At 55.9% G+C, this 18,622-nt stretch overlaps 1 protein-coding gene across 3 annotated transcripts in view; it reads left to right on the top strand.

Moving 5' to 3' along the window:
- The first annotated feature begins 2,154 nt into the window (after positions 1–2,154).
- The window catches only part of DENND3 (DENN domain containing 3), a 46,595-nt gene continuing 30,127 nt past the window's right edge, over positions 2,155–18,622 (top strand). The window contains exons 1-7 of one of the 3 annotated variants that reach the window (XM_079106839.1): positions 2,155–2,302; positions 6,879–7,158; positions 8,014–8,129; positions 9,614–9,756; positions 12,702–12,813; positions 15,258–15,377; positions 15,666–15,884. In XM_079106839.1, coding sequence (XP_078962965.1) covers positions 2,201–2,302; positions 6,879–7,158; positions 8,014–8,129; positions 9,614–9,756; positions 12,702–12,813; positions 15,258–15,377; positions 15,666–15,884 — 1,092 coding nt within the window. In that variant the 5' untranslated portion in view covers positions 2,155–2,200. Of the gene's footprint in view, positions 2,303–6,878; positions 7,159–8,013; positions 8,130–9,613; positions 9,757–12,701; positions 12,814–12,862; positions 15,378–15,665; positions 15,885–18,622 lie in introns of those variants that run through there. The other 2 variants (XM_079106838.1, XM_079106837.1) reach the window with 2 other exon arrangements.

Below are 18,622 nucleotides of genomic sequence, written 5' to 3' on the forward strand. Positions count from 1 at the left end.
TGCTGGGCGCACAGGGTCAGCCGATCCGAACCTGCTGTCCTTGACTCCACATGGGGCTCTGCTGCCCACCTGGGCATCCTGCGTCCTCTTAGTTGCATCATCTGCCTCTCAAGGCTCTTCCACCTCTCACTCCGACTGCCGTGAGCTCCCCCTGACAGCTGTCTCCCACTCATGGTTTCTCGATGACAGGTCCTTGAGGAATACCTGCAGCATGAGCCACGGGGGCTTATTAAAAAGCCCAGAGCCAGGAGCCCCCGGGAGGTAATCTAGTCCCCTTCTCTGGTGCTAAGATGAGGAAACGGAGGCCTCGAGAAGCAGAACTGGGAAGCCTCACACACAGCTGGAGACGGGCCCTGACACCCCACCCCAACCTCAGTAAGTCATCCCACCCCTCAGGAAAAGGGACAGCAGATCAGCTCTGCTTGAGCCTTACTGCTACTGGTGGCAAGAGCTGCCAAGTGAATTCTGCCCACCACCCTGCAGGGTTTCGACAAACAGGAAGCAGAGGCTTGGGCTGCTGCTGGCACCTATCTCACAGCTAATAAGCAGAAGCCAAGGCTTCGACGCCTTCCAGAGAACTGCCTGTGTGCCTGTGAGCCTCTGTCCTACACACTGGGAACTCCGAGCTGAGGATTCAGGCCCTGCCCTAAGCAGAGGACATGGTGGAGTCAGGCAAGTATCAGGAGAATCCATCCTTTTGTTGAACCAGTAGCTTTGATCACTTGTCATACTGAGGGGACCAGTCATTGGGCCCAGGTAGTCTCTAGGCCTGTCTGGGCCAGCTTAGACTCATGCTGGTTAGATTACTTAGGAGTCAGGCTGTGGTCCGCTGGTCTTGCTCTACCCAGGGTGAAGGAATTCCCTCAGCATCCAGATCCAGCCCAGCTTGCCCTTTGATTTTTTTTTAAATATATTTGTAGTTGTAGATGGACACAGTAACTTTATTTATATGAGGTGCTAAGGATTGAACCCAGTGCTTCACGAGGGCTCTACAACTGAGCCATAACCCCAGCCCTGCCCTGTGATTTTGACTTGCTCATAATTAATGTCTCCCCCCCAGTCTCCCATCTGTCTGATTGACAGATGTTCGAAATTATCATTAAGCATTTACTTTTTTTGTACTGGGGGTAGAACCCAGGGGTGCTCAACCACTGAACCACATTCCCAGCCCTTTTCATTTTTTATTTTGAGACAGTCTCGCTAAGTTTCTCAGACTGGTCTCAAACTTGCCATCCTCCTGCCTCAGCTACCATGCCTGTTTTAAACACCATGCATGTTTTAAAACAGGTTCCTAGGTTGTTAGAACTAGAAAAGTCCCTTGGACTCATTTTCCCTTGATTCTACAGATGCCAGCAGCTAGTCCAGAGCTGGGAAGATCACCTGGGAGGCAAGCTAGGGTTGGGACTCCCTCCAGGTTCTACAGCCCTCAGCTCGCTGACTGTCCCTTTCTCCGGGTCCACGGCCCATCAGGGGTCAGGTCAGGCTGTAGCTGATCAGGGAAGGGCATTGTCAGGCCTCAGGCCCCAACGTCCCGGGCTTCTCTCCAGCAGCGCCCATCCAGCCCTGTTCTGCCGAATGTTACTCCGCCTCCTGCGGGACATGCCAGCCTTAGGTTAACCCAACAGTCACTGACCAGGAATGGCTGGTTGCACTCCCTTTCCCTGTCCCCCGCACTCTGCAGGGTGCGCCCGGGGACTGTTGCTAGAAGAAGCAGCCCTTGGGGCCGGGCGACGTGGCTAGGCACCTGGGGACCCGCCCAGAGCCCTTTCCGTTCCTGGGGTAGGAGGCTGGGCGGAGCAGAAGGCGGCGCACGCGTGGGACCCGGTTCGGAAATGACGACGGGGCCCTGCCCCCGCAGGGCCCAGTCTCACCGGGCTGCTCATCTGGGGCCCGCCCCCTCAAGCCCCGCCCTGTCTCGCCCGGCCGCTCTCGGAGGCCCCGCCCCCTCAGGCCCCGCCCCGTCCCGCCGGGTCGCTCGCTCTGGGGCCCCGCCCCCTCAAGCCCCGCCCCGTCTCACCGGGCTGCTCATCTGGAGCCCGCCCCCTCAAGCCCCGCCCCGTCCCGCCGGGTCGCTTACTCTGGGGCCCCGCCCCCTCAAGCCGCGCCCTGCCCCGTGGGCGGCCCTCACGGGACCGGCCCCAGGCTGTGCGGTGGCTCCAGGCGCCCGAGCGTGGCGCACCCAGCGGGCTGCAGGCCGGCCATGGCGGAGGCCAAGCCAAAGCATCTGTCGCTGCCCTCGGGGCTGCTGGAGCTGTGCGCGCTGCTGGGCGCCCCTCAGGACAGCCTCCGCGGCCTCGAGCAGGTGAGGGGCCGGCGGGAATACCGAGGTGGAGAGCGGGGTCCGACCTGGGCGAGTGCCGCGGGGGCACCCAGGCGCCCGGGGGCAGGCATGGGCTTCCACGGCTGTGTCCGCGCTCATCCCGCTTCTGCGCTCCTTGGTCCCGGGCTCCTGCGGGTCCTCGAAGTCCAGGACGCCCTCGGGGGACCCCGCGCGCCTGCCGAGTGGGCTGCCGGCAAGCACGGCCCGGGCAGGTACCATCAGTCTGCCTGGGGCCAAGACCAGCAGCTCTTCTCCAAACAGCCTTAATGGGGACCTTCCCCTCTGCTCCCCAAGGACCCTCTCTCCAGGGCGGCTGCTGGCTGAATTTGCACCTGGTGATTGTCATGATGCAAAAGCCTCGCGTCGGTTGGAGCGTTTCTCAGCGCCCTTGTGCCTCTTTGGTCTCCTCTGCCCTCAGGATGCCCCCAGGATTTCCCGGAGTTCACCTCCTTGCAATTAGCTGATTAAATGATTTCTTTCATTACACAAAGATTAATAGTCTCTTAAATAGTGACTTCCGCAGTAGACTCAGAATAATGAGATTTCAAGTTTTAGGTTTAACCAGCAGCTTAAGATACTGTGGTGATCGTGGGATGAAGCCTAGCTGTTTTTCTATCTTGCAGTAACCAGTAACCCCCACAATCAGGGCTCCCCCTCCAACCCTAGCCCCCCTAAGAGCAAATTCATATCCCCTTCTCTGGGAAACAGCAGTTTTAGAAAATCTTGTTCTCCTTGTTTCTTTCCTGTGTTCTCAACTTTTCTGGAACCTGGGCTCTCTTTTGAATCTGCCTTTGCCCCTTTTTCTCCTCCCAGCATGTCTGGCAGGGTGCCTCCTAGTCTCACTGAGCCCCTTCCCCTCTTTCTAGGAGAGGCATGAGTGTTTGAGGGATGGCCGGCTATCCAGGAAAAGTGAGCTATGTGCTGAGTGGATGTCACTCAGAGAAGTTAAACATTACTTATCTTAACTGGTGAATGTCTGTTAACGTCTTGGTAGTTTCTACTGCTAGGTTTTAGTACAAAGCCAATTTTGACTTCAGTGGAAAGCCTTGCTCTTATATGGAAATTATTTCTGCTTGTCTTTCCTTTTCTACTCTTAGATCCCCTGTAATGCCAGGTATCCACTTTTGATGTACATGCCCTGTTGCTTGATTTAGTTTGCCAAGTGACTTTGCCTCCCCTTCTTGGAACAGGAAGCAATGTGGTTCTACTGTGGTCTCCTGGGCAGGCCATCGTCTTTGCTTCCTGGGCCATTACAACATGTCTCTCGGTTACTCGTCGTGAGGCATTTCTTCTGAGCACAGGATGAGTCAACTGGAATATTTACAGTGGTACTTTCCTGAATGAAACAGCCTGCACTTTCCTCTAGGTCAGTGAGAGGGGACAGTTTGCTATTATACTCCGATTTGCTAGGGGTTTGGTAAAGAGTGGAAAGAAAACAGTCAAGGGATTGGGAAAAAAGAATAAGGAGATGGATAAACTTCTGCAGTAACCCTACTTCTGAATCAACAATTACTAAAAATATCATAAAACTGGTTAGTTGTAACAAGTTATATGATTTTATTTAGTTTTTTTGTAGCAGTTCTATTTTGAATATCCAAGGTTTTCAAATAATTTTTAATTTTACTTCTTAAAATCACCATTTCTCTGTGGTTCAGGCATTTATTCACACACGAGAACAGAAGCCAGAGGTCTGAGGACTATCCAGTTTAAGGTTAAGGTACCCTGGTCCCCCTTTATGTTTTGTGTCTCAGGTGGTGTGGGTGTTGGTTTGTCAGAAATGGTGGCAAGGAACCCTGGAGGTGGGCTGCTGTGCCTTCCCCTCTACCTGTTGCCTGCGGAGGCCCCCCTTCCTTGGTGGCTGTGGTGGAGCAGATGCATCAGAGTCCAGAGTGGCCCAGAGTGCCTCGGCACCTTCTGCAGTGCAGGTTACCAGCACAGTTCCGGGGTGTGGAGGTGCGGTTTTGTGGCTTAGTGGAGGCAGCCTGGCCTTCTGTTCCTGGGACAGTACTGTCCAACAGAACTTGCTCGCAATGGCCCAGTGTTCTATGTCCTTGCTGTCCATATGGTTGCCCCTGGCCAGGCAGTTGCTGAGCACCTGAAATGTGGCCAGTGCTGCCCAGAAACTGGGTTTTGCATCCCCCAGTTTTGACGAGTTTGAATTGCAGTGCCACGTGGTGTCTGTGTCTGATAACATGGTTCTGGAGCATTTAACAAGTCTGTTAATTCCCATTGTTTCATTAGCCATGATTCCTATACTGACAAGTCATGAAAATGTATCTGTGGCTCAAATGAGTTGGGGTGTTGTGGGTTTTTTTTTTTGGGGGGGGGGTGCTGGGGATGGAACCCAGGGCCTTTTGCTTACAAGTCAAGCACTCTACCAACTGAGCTATCTCCCCAGCCCCTGGTGTTGTGGTTTTTACTTTGTAATTAGCTTTAAAAAACTATTCCCAAGTTTTCAATTCTGAACATAATAAATATTTGTATGTTATTTCAGAGTTACCATAAGTGGCATATTTGTTGCTCAATTCATGTTTTTAAAGGTGTTCCCCATCTGGGACGATGGGACAAAATGGCTTAACCTGAAATGAGGGCTGCTGGGAGAGGTTTAGTAAGTCATTGCCTGGGACTTCCTAAAGTGGCAGGCAGCCGCAAGCCCTGGTACAGGCTGGCAGGGGAGGCTTGGGCCGTCTTGGCCTGTGAGCCGTACATCCTGAGTCACCTGTGCTCACTCTTGGGCTTCCCACCTCCTGTAGGTGGTCTACAAGGGAACTGGCCTGTGCAGCTGGGTTTGGTGAGACTGTACGTTGCTGTGTAATCAGCAGGCAAAGACTGCGGCCCCCGGGCGTTGCCCTGGGATGGTGAATGTGTGAGTGAGACTGTGCGGCTGTGAACGGGGAGGGCAGCCACGCCGCAAGGTGGACAGTCAAGGGTGCCATTGGAATCCTTGACTGTGTGATGAAGACATGTCCTGAGTTCGGTCTGGATATAGGAAAAATGGAAGGAAGTGTCCCGGGCTGTGCAGGGGTGTTACCTCACCGTCCTGGCGTCGTGGGAGTGCCTTCCCGTCCTGGTGTTTCCTTTAGTAGTACATTGTTGTTATTTGTGAACAGTGGCACTGGGTTGCTTATCCCTTCAGGAAAGAGCAGTCTCTATGTCTATAACTCTGTGGGAGGAAGATACAGACACGCACGTTTCCAGCTAAGGGGTCAGAGCTGTGGATTTTGGTGAGAGTTTTAGAGGAGGTTTCATGAGACTGGAGAAATACCTTTCATGTGAGGGACTTGAGAGACTTTCAGATGACACAGCGATATGGGTTCTCATGTTTGGTCTTTGTTCCTCCCAGTGTATTTCCCCCAAATATAAACAGATTGTTGGCAGAATTGAGTGTCGGGTGCTTACTAAGCTGTGCATGCTGCCAAAGCCCCTCGCGGGGCGGGGCACAGGCTCCCCTTGCTCCGTGGACTCTACGGAATGTCGGCTGTTAGCTTGCTCTTTCTGCCACTGAGGCCTCCTCACTGCTGGGGACAGTGTGGCCCTCCTGGTATCCATCAGAAACCCTTGAGTGCCCACTCCCCAGCCCTGCCAGCTGCCTCCTGTCCTGTATCCTGTGTATGAGGAGCTCCAGGTCAGGGTAGGTGTAGCTAGCTCAGTACCAGAGCTGCCTGCTTGTCTCAGGGGCTGCATTTTGCCCAAGTCCTTTGGAAGATCCGAACCCAGCCTGGCAGCCCTGCGTGCCCACCCTGCTCTGTGGTGGGAACTGTCAGGAGCTGTTTGGAAGGAGAGGTTGTGTTCCTCCTTCTCTTTGCAGAACTTGGGGGAGATGGAGAGACTAAAGGTACAAAAAAATCTTGTACCAACTTAATATTCTAAAGAATTCAGTCCAAGCATCCCCCTTTTACTATCCCAAGGGACCCTGTGGGCAGTGGAGGAGGCTGTGTCTCTGGCTCGTGTCTGTCAGAGCCTTCCCTGCTCCTCTGTCCAACTGCCCATGTGAGTGATGGCCAGTGGGCCTGGCACCTGGGCTGTGTTTGCATAGAGGTTTTGACGTGTGGAGCCCTTCCCTGTGTCTGCCCTCTGGCCTCCCCATGCTGGTGGCTCCTGCCTTCCTGGGGCCTCCCTGTTGGCTCAGCTCTTGATCTACATGACTGTCCTTGTTCCCTGCACTCACCACTTGAGAGGGCAGCTCAGAGCCACGTGACTTGTTCAGGACAGAGCTGGGTTTTGAACTCAGGTCTTTGGATCATAGCACCTGACTGTGATCTGCAGTGCTTCCCATGGGGGTGGCTGTCCGTGCTCTACAGCTGTAGCACCAAGCACCAGGAGGTTATGTGGCTTGCCTGGATGCAGGGCCTGGGAAATTCCGGAGGGGATTGTGCAGGGCAGTCGTCACTGACTCGAGCCTTGGGTGGGAAAGCGACTCATGCTGACACCTCTAAAGGACAACGTGGAACCACTTGAGTTGGGGAGGCGAGGCCACCTGGGTGGGGGCTGCTGAGTGAGGAAGAACATCCACAAGGAAGATGCACATGTGCAGTGAGGTTATGTCTCTCTTTTTTAGGTCGCCCAGAAAAGGGGAATCAGAAGCCTTTCTTCACTTGACCCAGAGGTTCTGTCTGTTTTCGTGCCTCCTTTTATCAGTAAAGGGGACGGTCAGGTGGCTGGTGCAAGCTGCGCTACTCTCGGGAAAGCCAGAAGGCGCTCCTTCAGGAAGAGGAGAGAGAAGCCCAAAATGGAACCCTGGAGGGGGGTCCCGGGGGACCCCAAAGGGCTGGATTCTGAAGGCATCAGCGTCCCGGGTGGCGTGGACCTCCTTGCCCTGCCCCAGCTGTGCTTTCCAGGTACCATACACGGGGTGGCAGACTGTGGCCTTGTGCTGGCTTGCCACAGCGTGGTCTCTTCCTCTACGTCCCCATGCTGAGGACAGTGGGGTGAGCAGCTGAGCCAGTGCCCTTGCTGTGCCCAGGGTGGGTTCATGGGATTCGGTGTTCTCAGGTGGGGAGGTTTAAAGCTGAAGGGAAATCTAAATCACTGGAAAACCGAGTCCAGGAAGAGAGGCTGTGGGATCGCCACGGGCACAGTGAGCTGGCAGGCTCGGGGCTTTTCCACTTTGACTTAAAAGCCCTTGGCAGGTGGGCTGACTTGCGTCCGATAGGCCTGCAGGGCTTTTACCCCGAGTTTGTGGAGCCCCCTTCTCTGCTTTTCTGGAGCAAGGAGCACAGGTTTGACTCTGTCCTGAGCGCTCCATTTATGTTTCTGGGCTTCGTTTTTCTCTGCTGTTAAGAATTTCAAACTGGAGTGCCAGACACTCAGACTGAGGGCTTGGCCCAAGTTCCTCTCCAGTTCCTGTCGAGAGCCTCATGCCGTTTCCTAGTCACAAGGTTTCAACTGGGGAGCAGGTGTGGCCTGGGCTGCTGTGCCCAGGAGGTGAATCTCTGACCCTGTCAGCATTGGCCCTACTGTGCCCACACACCAGTTGCTCAGCCAGAGTGGCTCTAAAGAAGCTGCTGTGCGCAGGGGGACCCAGACCCACTAGAGCAGCATGGAGGAGCGAGCCCATCCTGGGCCTCAGGGCAACCCGTGGACCATTGGCACCTGGGGTGTGTTGTGCACCTAAAGGTTGGTCCATGGGTGGCCCTGACCTTCTAGTGGATGCCACAGGCAGAATGAGCCTCTTTCTTTTCTTCTGCCTACAGGGGGCTTGCGCGTGGCCTCTGAACCGAAGGAGGACCAGGTGCATTTCCTGGTGCTGACGGACATCTGCGGGAACAGAACTTACGGTGTGGTTGCCCAGTACTACCGGCCCCTGCACGTAGGTGCCCGCTGCTTCCCTCTGGGCCTTGCGGTGAAGGATGCAGTATCGTGTTGAAGTTTGAAACTCCTGCAACCTCTGTTTCCAGGAGACTTTTGTCTCCTGAGCCCCCTGCCGGCCAGGCCCTCACTGCCCTTCCCTCCGCCCCGTGCCCCTCTTCTTTCTGTCTTGAGTGTTTCACTGTGTGGAGTTGTGTGCTGCCGGGCCTTGTGTGTCAGGTGCCTTTCGTCTTGTGGGTGGTCTCCAGGCCCACCACAGCATGGCATATGCCAGGCTTCATTCCTTTTTTCCACGGGTGGTCCACATTTGACTTGTCCGATGATGGACGTGTGTCCTTTGCCTGCTGAGCAGGCTGCCTGGGTGCAGGGTTCTGAGCACACTTTGTTCCTGTGTTGGCTTGTTCAGGCAAGCCTCCGGCGTGGCGATCAGCTGGCCTGGGGAAGCTTGTAGGGTCACAGTGCTCCTCGAAGCTTCCAGGCCCTCGGGACTCCCCGGGGGACGCGCCAGTGCTGCAGGCTGGGCGCCCGTCCCGCTACACGCTTCCAGGAGCAACAGCCAGTTGCACTTCTCTGAGGTCTGCACAGTGGAGAGGGCCGCCTGACCCCGGCTCCCCTCGGCCCCCAGAGGCCTGAGGTGTTCCTCTCTTGGTCCCATTGTGCTTCCATCAAGACTGCCCAGGTGTCTGGGCACAAGACATAATCAGATGACTCTGCCCGTGTATGCTCATGGGCAGTGCAGACGGGGGGGACTTCGGGGTGACCCCTGCCTCCCTCTGACTGCCACAGCAGCTACAGCCCCCGTGTGGGAGCAGCCCGGCCCCACCTTGGCCTAAGCACCTTGTGTGGTTCACTTAACCCTTACCCCAGTGAGCAAGGGTATGGACTGTTCGTGTCAGCCCCACTTTATAGACAGAACGGTGGCACAGACGAGTTAAGTTGCTTTCCTGAGTTCACACAGACACCAGGGTTTGAACTTAGGCCATCCCACCCGACAGCAGTGGATGTTCATTGAATGTTGGTGGACAAACAAACGAGGACTGTCTCCTGGCTTCTCCTTTGCTGAGATATAAGTACCCCAGATTGAAATAGAACCCACACTGGAGTTGTCATTGTGCACCTCTATCCCTACACAAAATAAAAGACAAAACCCCCAAGCAAACGTCCCTCCCACAAGGCCCAGTTGGTGAGCCCAGTCTTGTGTCACTTGAGACCCACTGTGAGCAGCTCCTTGGAGAGAGGGGCCTGCATGACCCCGCCCCTCGCCAGACCCCTGCTGCTGCTCCTGGGGTCTTGTCTTTTGGAGCAGAGCCTGGTCCCTGCTGGATCCTCCTGAGGTCTGACCGGTGTCCTCATCCCGAGGCCGTCGGCCTCTCCAGGGTGGGCATGCGTCTTGTTGCGGGGCCCCAGCACCTGGAGGTCCAGCTTCTCCGAGGGCCCCGCGGACATTGGCATGGGAGGTGACGGGTGACCATTGTTCTTCCCTAGGAGGAGTGCTGCTTCTACAATGGCAGGGCACACTGGGAGCCGTCCGGGCCGACCGCCAGCGCTGCCGGCTGCTTCGTCCCCTTCGCGGTGTGCGTGGTCTCCAGATGCCCCTACTACAACTCCCTCAAGGACTGCCTCTCCTGGTGAGCTGGGTCTCTGCAGCCGTCTGGCTGTCCCCTGAGCCTGGGGCAGGGGTGATGGCTGGCCGTGGGGCGTGGCAGCAGGAGCTCTTCTGAAAACCCAGGTTCTTCTGTTGACGAGTATGGGGACGCAGTGGCAGGAGGTGGGAGCTGACCCCAAGCTGTGGAGGGAGTCGATATGGAGGGTTTTATTTTGTGTTTTGAATAGACGTGTATCAGGAAAAGCTCTTCCTGGCTGTCTGAGGACACTGGGTGGCTCTTTGTTCTGATGTGTTTTCTTGGCTTTTAACACTGGCCGCTCTGGGTAGCTCCTGCTGGTCTTGCTGCTTCTGCTGAGGGGACAGTGGGATCGTAAAGAATATCCGAGAGGTTGGAGGCATTTTGTGGCCCACGGTCCTGTTCTCTTTGGAGATCATTGGGATGTGGGAGGCGGCGGCCCTGAGTGTGGACGTGCCCCAGTCCCCAGAACCCGGTGTCGGAGCTGTTTGCCTTCGAGCCACGAGGCCACGGCCTTGGAGCTGTGCTGTACCAGAGCCTGAGGGGCAGACCCTGAAGGCCATCTGTGGCAGTCACCAAACCGGTGCTGGCTGCTTGTCAGGGACGCTGGTTTCAGACCCTGCGCCTGGACCCCAGGGACCTGCCGCACGGCCGGCTGGCTGAGCAGGAGTCACCGTCCAGGCCCACAGAGGCCATAGTGAGGACTCTGGCACCTTCACGCTCTGCTGTTTAGAACGTGGCTGGTCTGAGCATAGTTCAGAGCAGCCCGCCCGCTTTACACTGCCACAGACGTAGAGCGCTCCGGGGGTCATAGCGGAACGGCCCAGCGTGCTGAGCAAGTGCAGGGTCGTCCGCAGTGACGCTGGCACCCAGCTGGCGAGGGGACCGCAGTCGGGACACCTCCTGGCTGATAACCTGTGTTCCCCGGAGCACACCCTGCCAACTCGCTTCACTCCAAGCGCAGGTCCTGGCCCAGGGTGGCGTTTGCCGGGCGCTGCAGTGGTTGGCTCCAGGGCCCTCCCACTGGGTGTTAAGGCAGACGTGTGGGGAAGAGTTCCTCTCTGGGGGCACCGGGCTCGAGCCAGGCTGCACAGCCAGTGGGGTGAACACGGCAACACCTGGTGGGGCTGGGCAGTGGGCGTCCATTGCGAGGGGCCTCTTCATTTGCTGGGGTTCATATGCGGAAGAATTCACAGTTCAGATATTCCCCTTGGGCGGGAATAGGCTTCCTTGTGCCATAGATTATGGGTAGTTTTTTCTTTTTAAATTTTTTGTGAATGCTCTCAGATATTTTACAATAAATGAAAATGTGGAGGAATATTGAATTATCTCCAAATCCTGCTGCTGTCTGAATGATTATTCTTACTTAGAGTGAAAATAAAAGCACTTGGATTTGCTGGGCACGTAGCAGGCTCACAGCATGGTGGGAAGAAAGGTCCAGACCCACTGTGGGGGAATGACAGGCCACAGTGTCCTTCCTGAGTCACTGCCTGACCCCGTGGGACCCCACTGGACACTGCCGTCACACAGCCAGCCCTGGACACTCAGTGGTGGCCTTCATGTCCTCGTGTGATTCCCCAGCCAGGGTCATCCTCCCTCCTGGTCACACTGCCTTCAGGGCCGGGTTGTCACTGACGTGGACCCAAGTGTAGCACCAACTGCGACCTCACAAACATCTATCAGATGAATGACCGAAGCCAACAAGAAGGCAGATGGATCTGTCCACTGCGACGGCAGACCACACGCCCTCGTAGTTCTCAGAGGGGCTCCTGCTTCCTCTCTGGTTTTGTGTCCCTTAACCCATGTAGTCACCTCCATGCCAGTGGCTTCTGCATCCAGAGTCAACCAGCCGTGCATTGAAAATGTCTGGGGAAAAGTCGTGTCTGCCCTGAACAGGTGCAGACACCCCTGTCATCAGTCCCAGAACATTTGACATGGCACTTATGTGGTGTCAGGTTTGGAGTAAAGCTAACGTGACAAAGTGCACGGAGGCCCTGAGGGTTCTCTGCAAATATCATCATTGTCCATAAGGACCTAGGCCTCTGCGGGGTCCTTGCATCAGCCCCCTGCAGGTACCAACAATTGTACTTTTACCTGTGAAGTTCTGAACGCCAACCTATTGAGGTTGATGTAGACCTACTGCAATAATGCCCGCCCCTTTAAGTATAGGTAAGGTGCGTTTTGGCAGATGAGCACACTGCGTGACCCCCACTATGACTGACACATGGAGTCCTGTCCCTCCCCAGGTTTGATGCACCCTCTTTGGTTAGCGCTGAGTCCAGTCCCTCTGTCCCAGGCAGCCACTTCCCCTTTTACACATTGGTATGTGTAAATATAAGAAAGAGCTGCATACATATGCATGTATATGTGTACATATATGATCTTCATGGCACTGGAAATTGAACCCAGGGATGCCTTATCCCTGAGCCACATCCCTAGTCCTTTCTATTTTCCATTTTGAGAAGGGTCTTGCTGAGTTGTTGGGGGTCTCACTAAGTTGCTGAGGCTGGCCTTGAACTTGAGATCCTGCCTCAGCCTCTGGAGTCACTGGGGTTACATGTGTGTGCTCCCATGCCTGGGGGCTCATTGTTTTTAAATCACATCCTTGAAAAAAGTTGGAATGCATTTTGGAAACAAATGTTCTGAAGCACTTTCCTTTAAGATACCGTTGGTTCTTTTTTTCTTATTGATGTGTAACATACATGCAGAAAAATACAGTTCCAGCATTTTTTCCCAAATTGAACACAACCTGTCTACCCAGCACCAGAGCAAGAGCCAGAACATGACGAGGCCTTCCCTCCGACCTGCCCCTCACGTGTCCCTCCCAGGCAGCCCCAGACGCCCTCCCATAACTTGTGGGGAAGGCTCTGGAATTGCCCAGGACACCCTGAAGGAGACCAGCTTGATTAGAAAGGCCAAGGGTGATAGCGACTCGGTTTTTGTTTTTTCAGCTTATTGACTCATCTGAAGCTCTGTAACGATTTTGAAGTTGACAATCACATAAAAGATTTCGCTGCGAGACTGTCCTTGATACCTACTCCACCGCCTGGACCGCTCCATCTGGCAAGTCGATCTGGAATTTAATGGCCCTTTTTCTTTGTGTGTTGAAGATGGCTTGAGTGTCTTAGGCTGCCTCCCAGGTTTCTGCGGGGTTTGGAGCGCTGCTTTCGGTCCTTACAGAGCTTCCTCGTGCTCTTTCTGGAGGTGAGAGTGAGTATCAGGCCTGGGTTGCTGAGCCCTCACGATGAACACCTGGTGGCATGTCATGGGGAACTGCAGCGCCCACCTGTTCACCTCTTGCTATGCAGGAAATAGACACCTCAGCCTTTCTTTCAGTAGAATAATTTGCATAAATCAGCAATTCTCCTGTTGTTTGTCTTAAATAACGGGCATCGTGTTTGTTACTATGTCTCCTGTCTGATAACTGGTTTTATGTTTTTGTTATTCTTGGAAGTGCCGCTGGGTCATCTGATTAGTGGACAAACGTTCCCACGCTGGGCTCTGTTTGGGGAAGTGTCGCTGGCTGCCCCGGCATGGGGCTTTCGGGTGAGGTCGGGTTGGAGAAGTGGCATCCTGCTCCCCTGTTGTTGGGTAACAATAGACTGCTGAGCGAGGCAGGCGGCGTGGGATGTGGCCCTTTCCAAACCCACCTCCCCTGCTTCCTTCTTCTTTTCTTTCTTTTTGGGGGCATCTGTTAAACACCTTGAAATGTTTAGTACATGGCAAGTTGAGTTTCACTTTATTAGTCCCTTCTAGAAGATTATACATATACAGCTCGGTCCTCTACATTTTTTTAAAATTATGGCTATTAAAAAATAAATTTTTCTTAGAGGAAGACATGTGATCCTAAATTTAAAATGTGTGTGTGTGTTTTTAATCTTTTTTTGTTTTGTTTTTGGTACTGGGGATTGAACCCAGAGGCACTTGACCACTGAGCCACATCCAGCCCTATTTTGTATTTTATTTAGAGTCAGGTCTGTCTCACTGAGTTGCTTGGCACCTTGCTTTTGTGAGGGTGGCTTTGAACTCACGATCCTCCTGCCTCAGCCTCCCGAGCTGCTGGGATTATAGGCCTGTGCCACCGTGCCTGACTAAAATGTGCGTATTCAATATGACTCCAACCATGGAAGGTCCCGCCAGAGCATTCCAGTGCAGGTGCTGGGCGGCTGGCCTCCCTTCCCCAGGACCCGCAGTGTGGAACACCCTTGTTTCGTGGGTGCAGGCTGAGGACCCCGTGTCCGCAGTGCAGGCCTGAAGTGTTTCAGATCTTGGCATGTTTGCAGGTGCATGAGGTGCCTTGTGAATGGGACCCATCTGAACGCAGGTCTGTCTGTGCCTCACGTGTATACGCACGGTTGAAGGCGTTTTTATGCCGGGTTTTGGTGTGCCCGTGTTTTTGGTTGCCACGTTTTGGCTGCAGCCCGTGCCACCAGGCCAGCATGGCACTTCCACGTGGTGCCACGCCAGTGCTCAGGAAGTCCGGGGTTCTGGAGCAGTTTGGATCTTGGGTTCATGGCAGTCTCTTGTCCAGCCACGGAGATCTGTGCCTCCGTCCTCGAGCTCGGCAGTGCTCGGTGAGGTCCGGAGCAGCGAGCAGGTCTGCACGCCTGCTCTGCCTTGAGCCCAGGAGCACCCGCATGGCGTCCAGGAGTGCCCGTGCTGTGGCCCTGGTCTGTTGACCTCTGTGCTGTCCTCCCCATGTGCCTGGCGGCAGGCAGCGCACCGTCCTCTCTGCACCCTTTGTCCAACTGCACTGGTGCCCAGTGGGCCCCTTTCACACCGATCGCCCCTTTGGCCGTGTGCCTGCCACGCCACTCTGGCCAGCCAGCTTTTCCTGGCGGGTGATTTGGGAAGCACTGGTCTGCCCGCTTCACCTCATTCCTGACCCTCATCTTGCCCTCTGCTGCTGCATGCGGTCACCCTGGGTGCTCTCTCTCTGGAAGGGAGCACACCTTCCTCCCCTCGGAGTCTCCCATTCCCCAACTGGGTCCTTTGACACTCACCGAGCATTCTGTGAATTGGAGCATTATTCCAAAATAATGTCATTTAGGAAAACAAAAGGTCTTTCTTAAATTTTTTGAATTGCAAGTCTTTGAGGGTCTTTGACTATTAATTGGAAAATGCTGAGAATAGATAATAGGTACTAACTAAGAATATCACAATATCCAAGGATGCTTCAAACAAGCTGGACTTGGAATTTGTGCTGGCCAGGACTAACTTTTGGGTTGTGGCTTACCTTTGTCTTGCCAGGGACTAGGTTGTGACTGAGAGTTGAAGGCAGCACGCTCACTAAGAAAAGGTCATTAAGGACTGGGCTTGTGTGCGAGCCTCTGGGCAGTTGTGCAGGTCTCTGGACCAGTGTGTTATTCTGTGACTTGACGTGGTGACTGGAGTCTTCCAAAGTGGTTTCTAACTCAGATGTTTTCTACACCAAAATGGTGACCTTCAGTGCATCTCGGCCTCACCGAGAGCCCTTTCTGAACTCGCCGTGGCCTTGGCTGTCACAGGTTCTCAACATGAAGCCTCTGCAGGTCGTGTTCCCCTCCCAAGCGGACCCCCAGAGCCCCGTCATTGACTTGGACCTCCACCTGCCCTTGCTGTGCTTCAGACCCGAGAAGGTGCTGCAGGTGGGTGGCCAGGCGCCTCTGCCGAGGGGCACCACGGCATGGGCAGCGTTTGGCCGGAGGTGGTGAGGCGCCAGCTGCGGCAGAGCCCCAGGCGCTCCCGGCCTCTCTTCTGCTATCAGAGCTGCCCTCACCCCAGCACTCTGTTGGCATGTGGGGCTCGCGTGGGGTTCCCTGGGGTCCTTGGTTTTGACAAATGACGCAACAGGGTGATGCCTGCACTCGGTTCTGTTGGGTGGTGGTTTACCAAGCCCATTGGAAGCGTGTAAACGGGACGCCGATTCCCCCCAGATCCTGGCCTGCATCTTGACGGAGCAGCGGATCGTGTTCTTCTCCTCGGACTGGGCCCTGCTGACGCTCATCGCCGAGTGCTTCATGGTCTACCTGCACCCTCTGCAGTGGCAGCACACCTTTGTGCCCATCCTGTCGGCTCAGATGCTGGACTTTATCATGGCGCCTACGTCCTTTCTCATGGGCTGCCACCTGGACCACTTTGGGGAAGTCAGCAAGGTCAGGTATAGAGCATCTGGTTTGGAGCAGTAAGTTCTCGTGCGTCCATGAGGGGGTCCGGGGAGTCGCGTTGGACAGTGCTTCATGCTTAGCGTGCACAGGCCTGGCTCAGTCCCAGCACCCAGCACAACATGGTGAACAGACAGAAAGCCTAGCTGGTGCTGCGGAGGCGCGGAGCCCGCTGCGTGCCGAGGCTCCTGTGCTCGGGCTGTGCCACCCGCGGCACCCTTTCCTGTTTGTTCTCGCATCGTCTCTCCACCCGGTGGGCTGGAGCCTGCGGCACTGTAAGCTGCAGAGCCTTCATGCGCTTCCCCGTCCCGTGAGCTCAGAGCCGGTCAGTGGACCCCGTGAGCAGAGCGCAGGCATTGGAGTCAGTGGAACCCAGTTATGGGCCTTGCCTCCCCACAGTCCTACCTTGGGAAGTTCCTTGCTTTGCTGAGCCTCATGTCCTCCTCTGAGTGGGCCAAGGACACGTCCTTGAGAGCAGGGCTCAGCTGAGGAAGATCCTGCGCCCCGGGGTGCGGCTGGGGCTTGTACTTGGTGGCTGCTGCTATTGCTACACGCTTTCTAGTTTCGGTTCTTTGATTCCGCCTTAGTGTTCATTGATGCTATGGAGCCTCTTCCTGGAAGGACGCTCAGCCAGGTGCTGTGGTGCGCACAGTGTGGGAGGGTCCGGGCCTGGGAATCCAGGGGCCGCTGCTCAGGAGGGCCGTGGTGAGCTTCCTCGCTGTGGGGTGGGGATCAGGGAGGCTGTGGGGCGGCACTGCACACAGTGGGTGCCCGTGAGCGGTGGCGTGCTGACTGGAGACGGTCATGTCTAAGGGGTGAGCTGTGGTAGGTCCATGACGGACACTGCGGAGGCCAGCAGACAGCAGGTGAGGGGATCTGGTCAGCAAGAGGCAGTCTACACGCCACAGAGCCCACTCCACTGACATCTGCAGGCCAGTGGCTCTTCACATATTCAGCCGATTCACCACCTGCAGGGGGCCCCTGGGTGCTCCACCACTGCTGCCCTCCCGGCCCTGGTGGTGCCCCTGCGGCGGGCTGCTGTCGGGGGTCCATCCACGCGGGGCCCCAGCCCCTTCACTTAGCGCGTCTGCAGACGCTCCCTGTCGTGGCGTCCTTCAGCACTTTGTTCTTACTGCTGAGCAGAGCCCTCGTGCCTGTTGGTACAGTTGATGGACGGCGTCCAGCTTGAGGGTTTTCGATGGGCGTTGGGCCCTGCCGTCCACGTGGGGCGTGGTAGGTGGCCAGAGCGGTGCCGCCGCGGCCATTAGGCCTGGGTTCGTTTCTTCTGGGCGTGTGCCGAGAGGCGGGACTGCCAAGCGGAGGACGGCTGGGCCTGGTCTCTCCGCGTGCAGAGGGGCCGGCTCTCCTCAGTCTTGTGATCCTGGCTCTCCCATAGGTGTGAACGGGTGGCCCTTTGGGTCTGGCTGTGCCTTTGTTCCCAGGAGCGAGCCTCCGGCTTTGCATGTACTTATTGCCAGCCATACAGGATAGTCTGCATTTGACCTTTTTTTTGTGCGACTTCGTGTGGACAGAGGGCACAACGAACGTCACTGCTGCTGGCTGTTGTCTGCAGGCTGAGAGCAGCCTGTCGCCAGGCTCCTGTCCCCCCTCTTAGAGGTTAAGGCAGATCTCTGCCCCCAGCCGCTTTACCCATGCGTGCAGAAAGGCGGGGAGCAGTGGTCCCTCCCACGAGGGGCAGCACGTCCTGTGTTCACACCAAACCCAGCGAGTCACGGGGAAAGCATGCAGCAGGAAAGGCCACTGAGACCTGGGAAGACACGGAAAAGTGTCACCCACGGGCCACGCAGAGCCCAGTTTCTGTGCATCTCTGGGAGTCCCTCTCGTCCACTCTGGGGAGGGAGAGTTCTTTGGCTTCGACGTGGCCACTCCAGCCGACAGGCAGCCCCACTGAACGCGTCCCGGCTCCTCCGGGGGTGCTTCGTGTCCTTTGGGCCACGGCCCTGCAGGAGGGAGCTGCAGGGATCACAGCGGCCCTGCCTCCTCAGCACGCAGGCCCTGCCAGTGCCACATCACACTGGGCAGTGCCGTGTGCCCGGGGTTTTGTGCGTGTACCCCACTAGACTCTGAGCCCAGAGGAGGCTGACGTGTGCATGTGTTTCCTGTGCCACCTGAAAAGAGGCGGGCCCAGGTTGAAAGGCAGGGTTGCCTCCAGAGAGCTCATTCTGGGACTAGGACCCCAGAATCTGGTGCTGCTCGCCTGATTTGTGCGTTTTGTCACAGATAAGACTGTACAAGTAACCTGTGTGCATGTTTGAAGACTTCCACACGGTGTGTCCCATAGCCCAGACCCTGCCCATGTTGGGGGCGTGCTTCTGGAGTTCTGGAATGTTCCGCAGGACTCCATGAAGTAGTCCATGCCGTGTCTGTACTGGGCTCCTTGCAGCAGGCTCTGGACTCGGGGAAAGGCAAGTGGTCATCATGCCATGGGGTACTCAGTGTGGCGTGGAAGGGGATTCTGACCATGCTGTGGCTCAGCTGAGTCTGGAAGTGCAAAGTGACACCCGCAGGTCCGAGGACACTGAGCATCCACATGTCTGGGGCCCTTTGAGTAGCCAGACTTGGAGCAGCGGAAGTGCGGTGGGCGCGGGGGAGAGGGAGGAGGCGCGGGGAAGGGTGTTGATGGGGCGTCGATGGGGTGCGGGCTTCTGTGTGGGGACAGATGGCGGTGGCGACAGGACCTGATTGTGGTGAGCGCAGCTGAGCTGTAC

The sequence above is a fragment of the Sciurus vulgaris genome (assembly GCF_902686455.1).
Source record: "Sciurus vulgaris genome assembly, chromosome: 1".
Taxonomy (NCBI): Eukaryota; Metazoa; Chordata; class Mammalia; order Rodentia; family Sciuridae; genus Sciurus; species Sciurus vulgaris.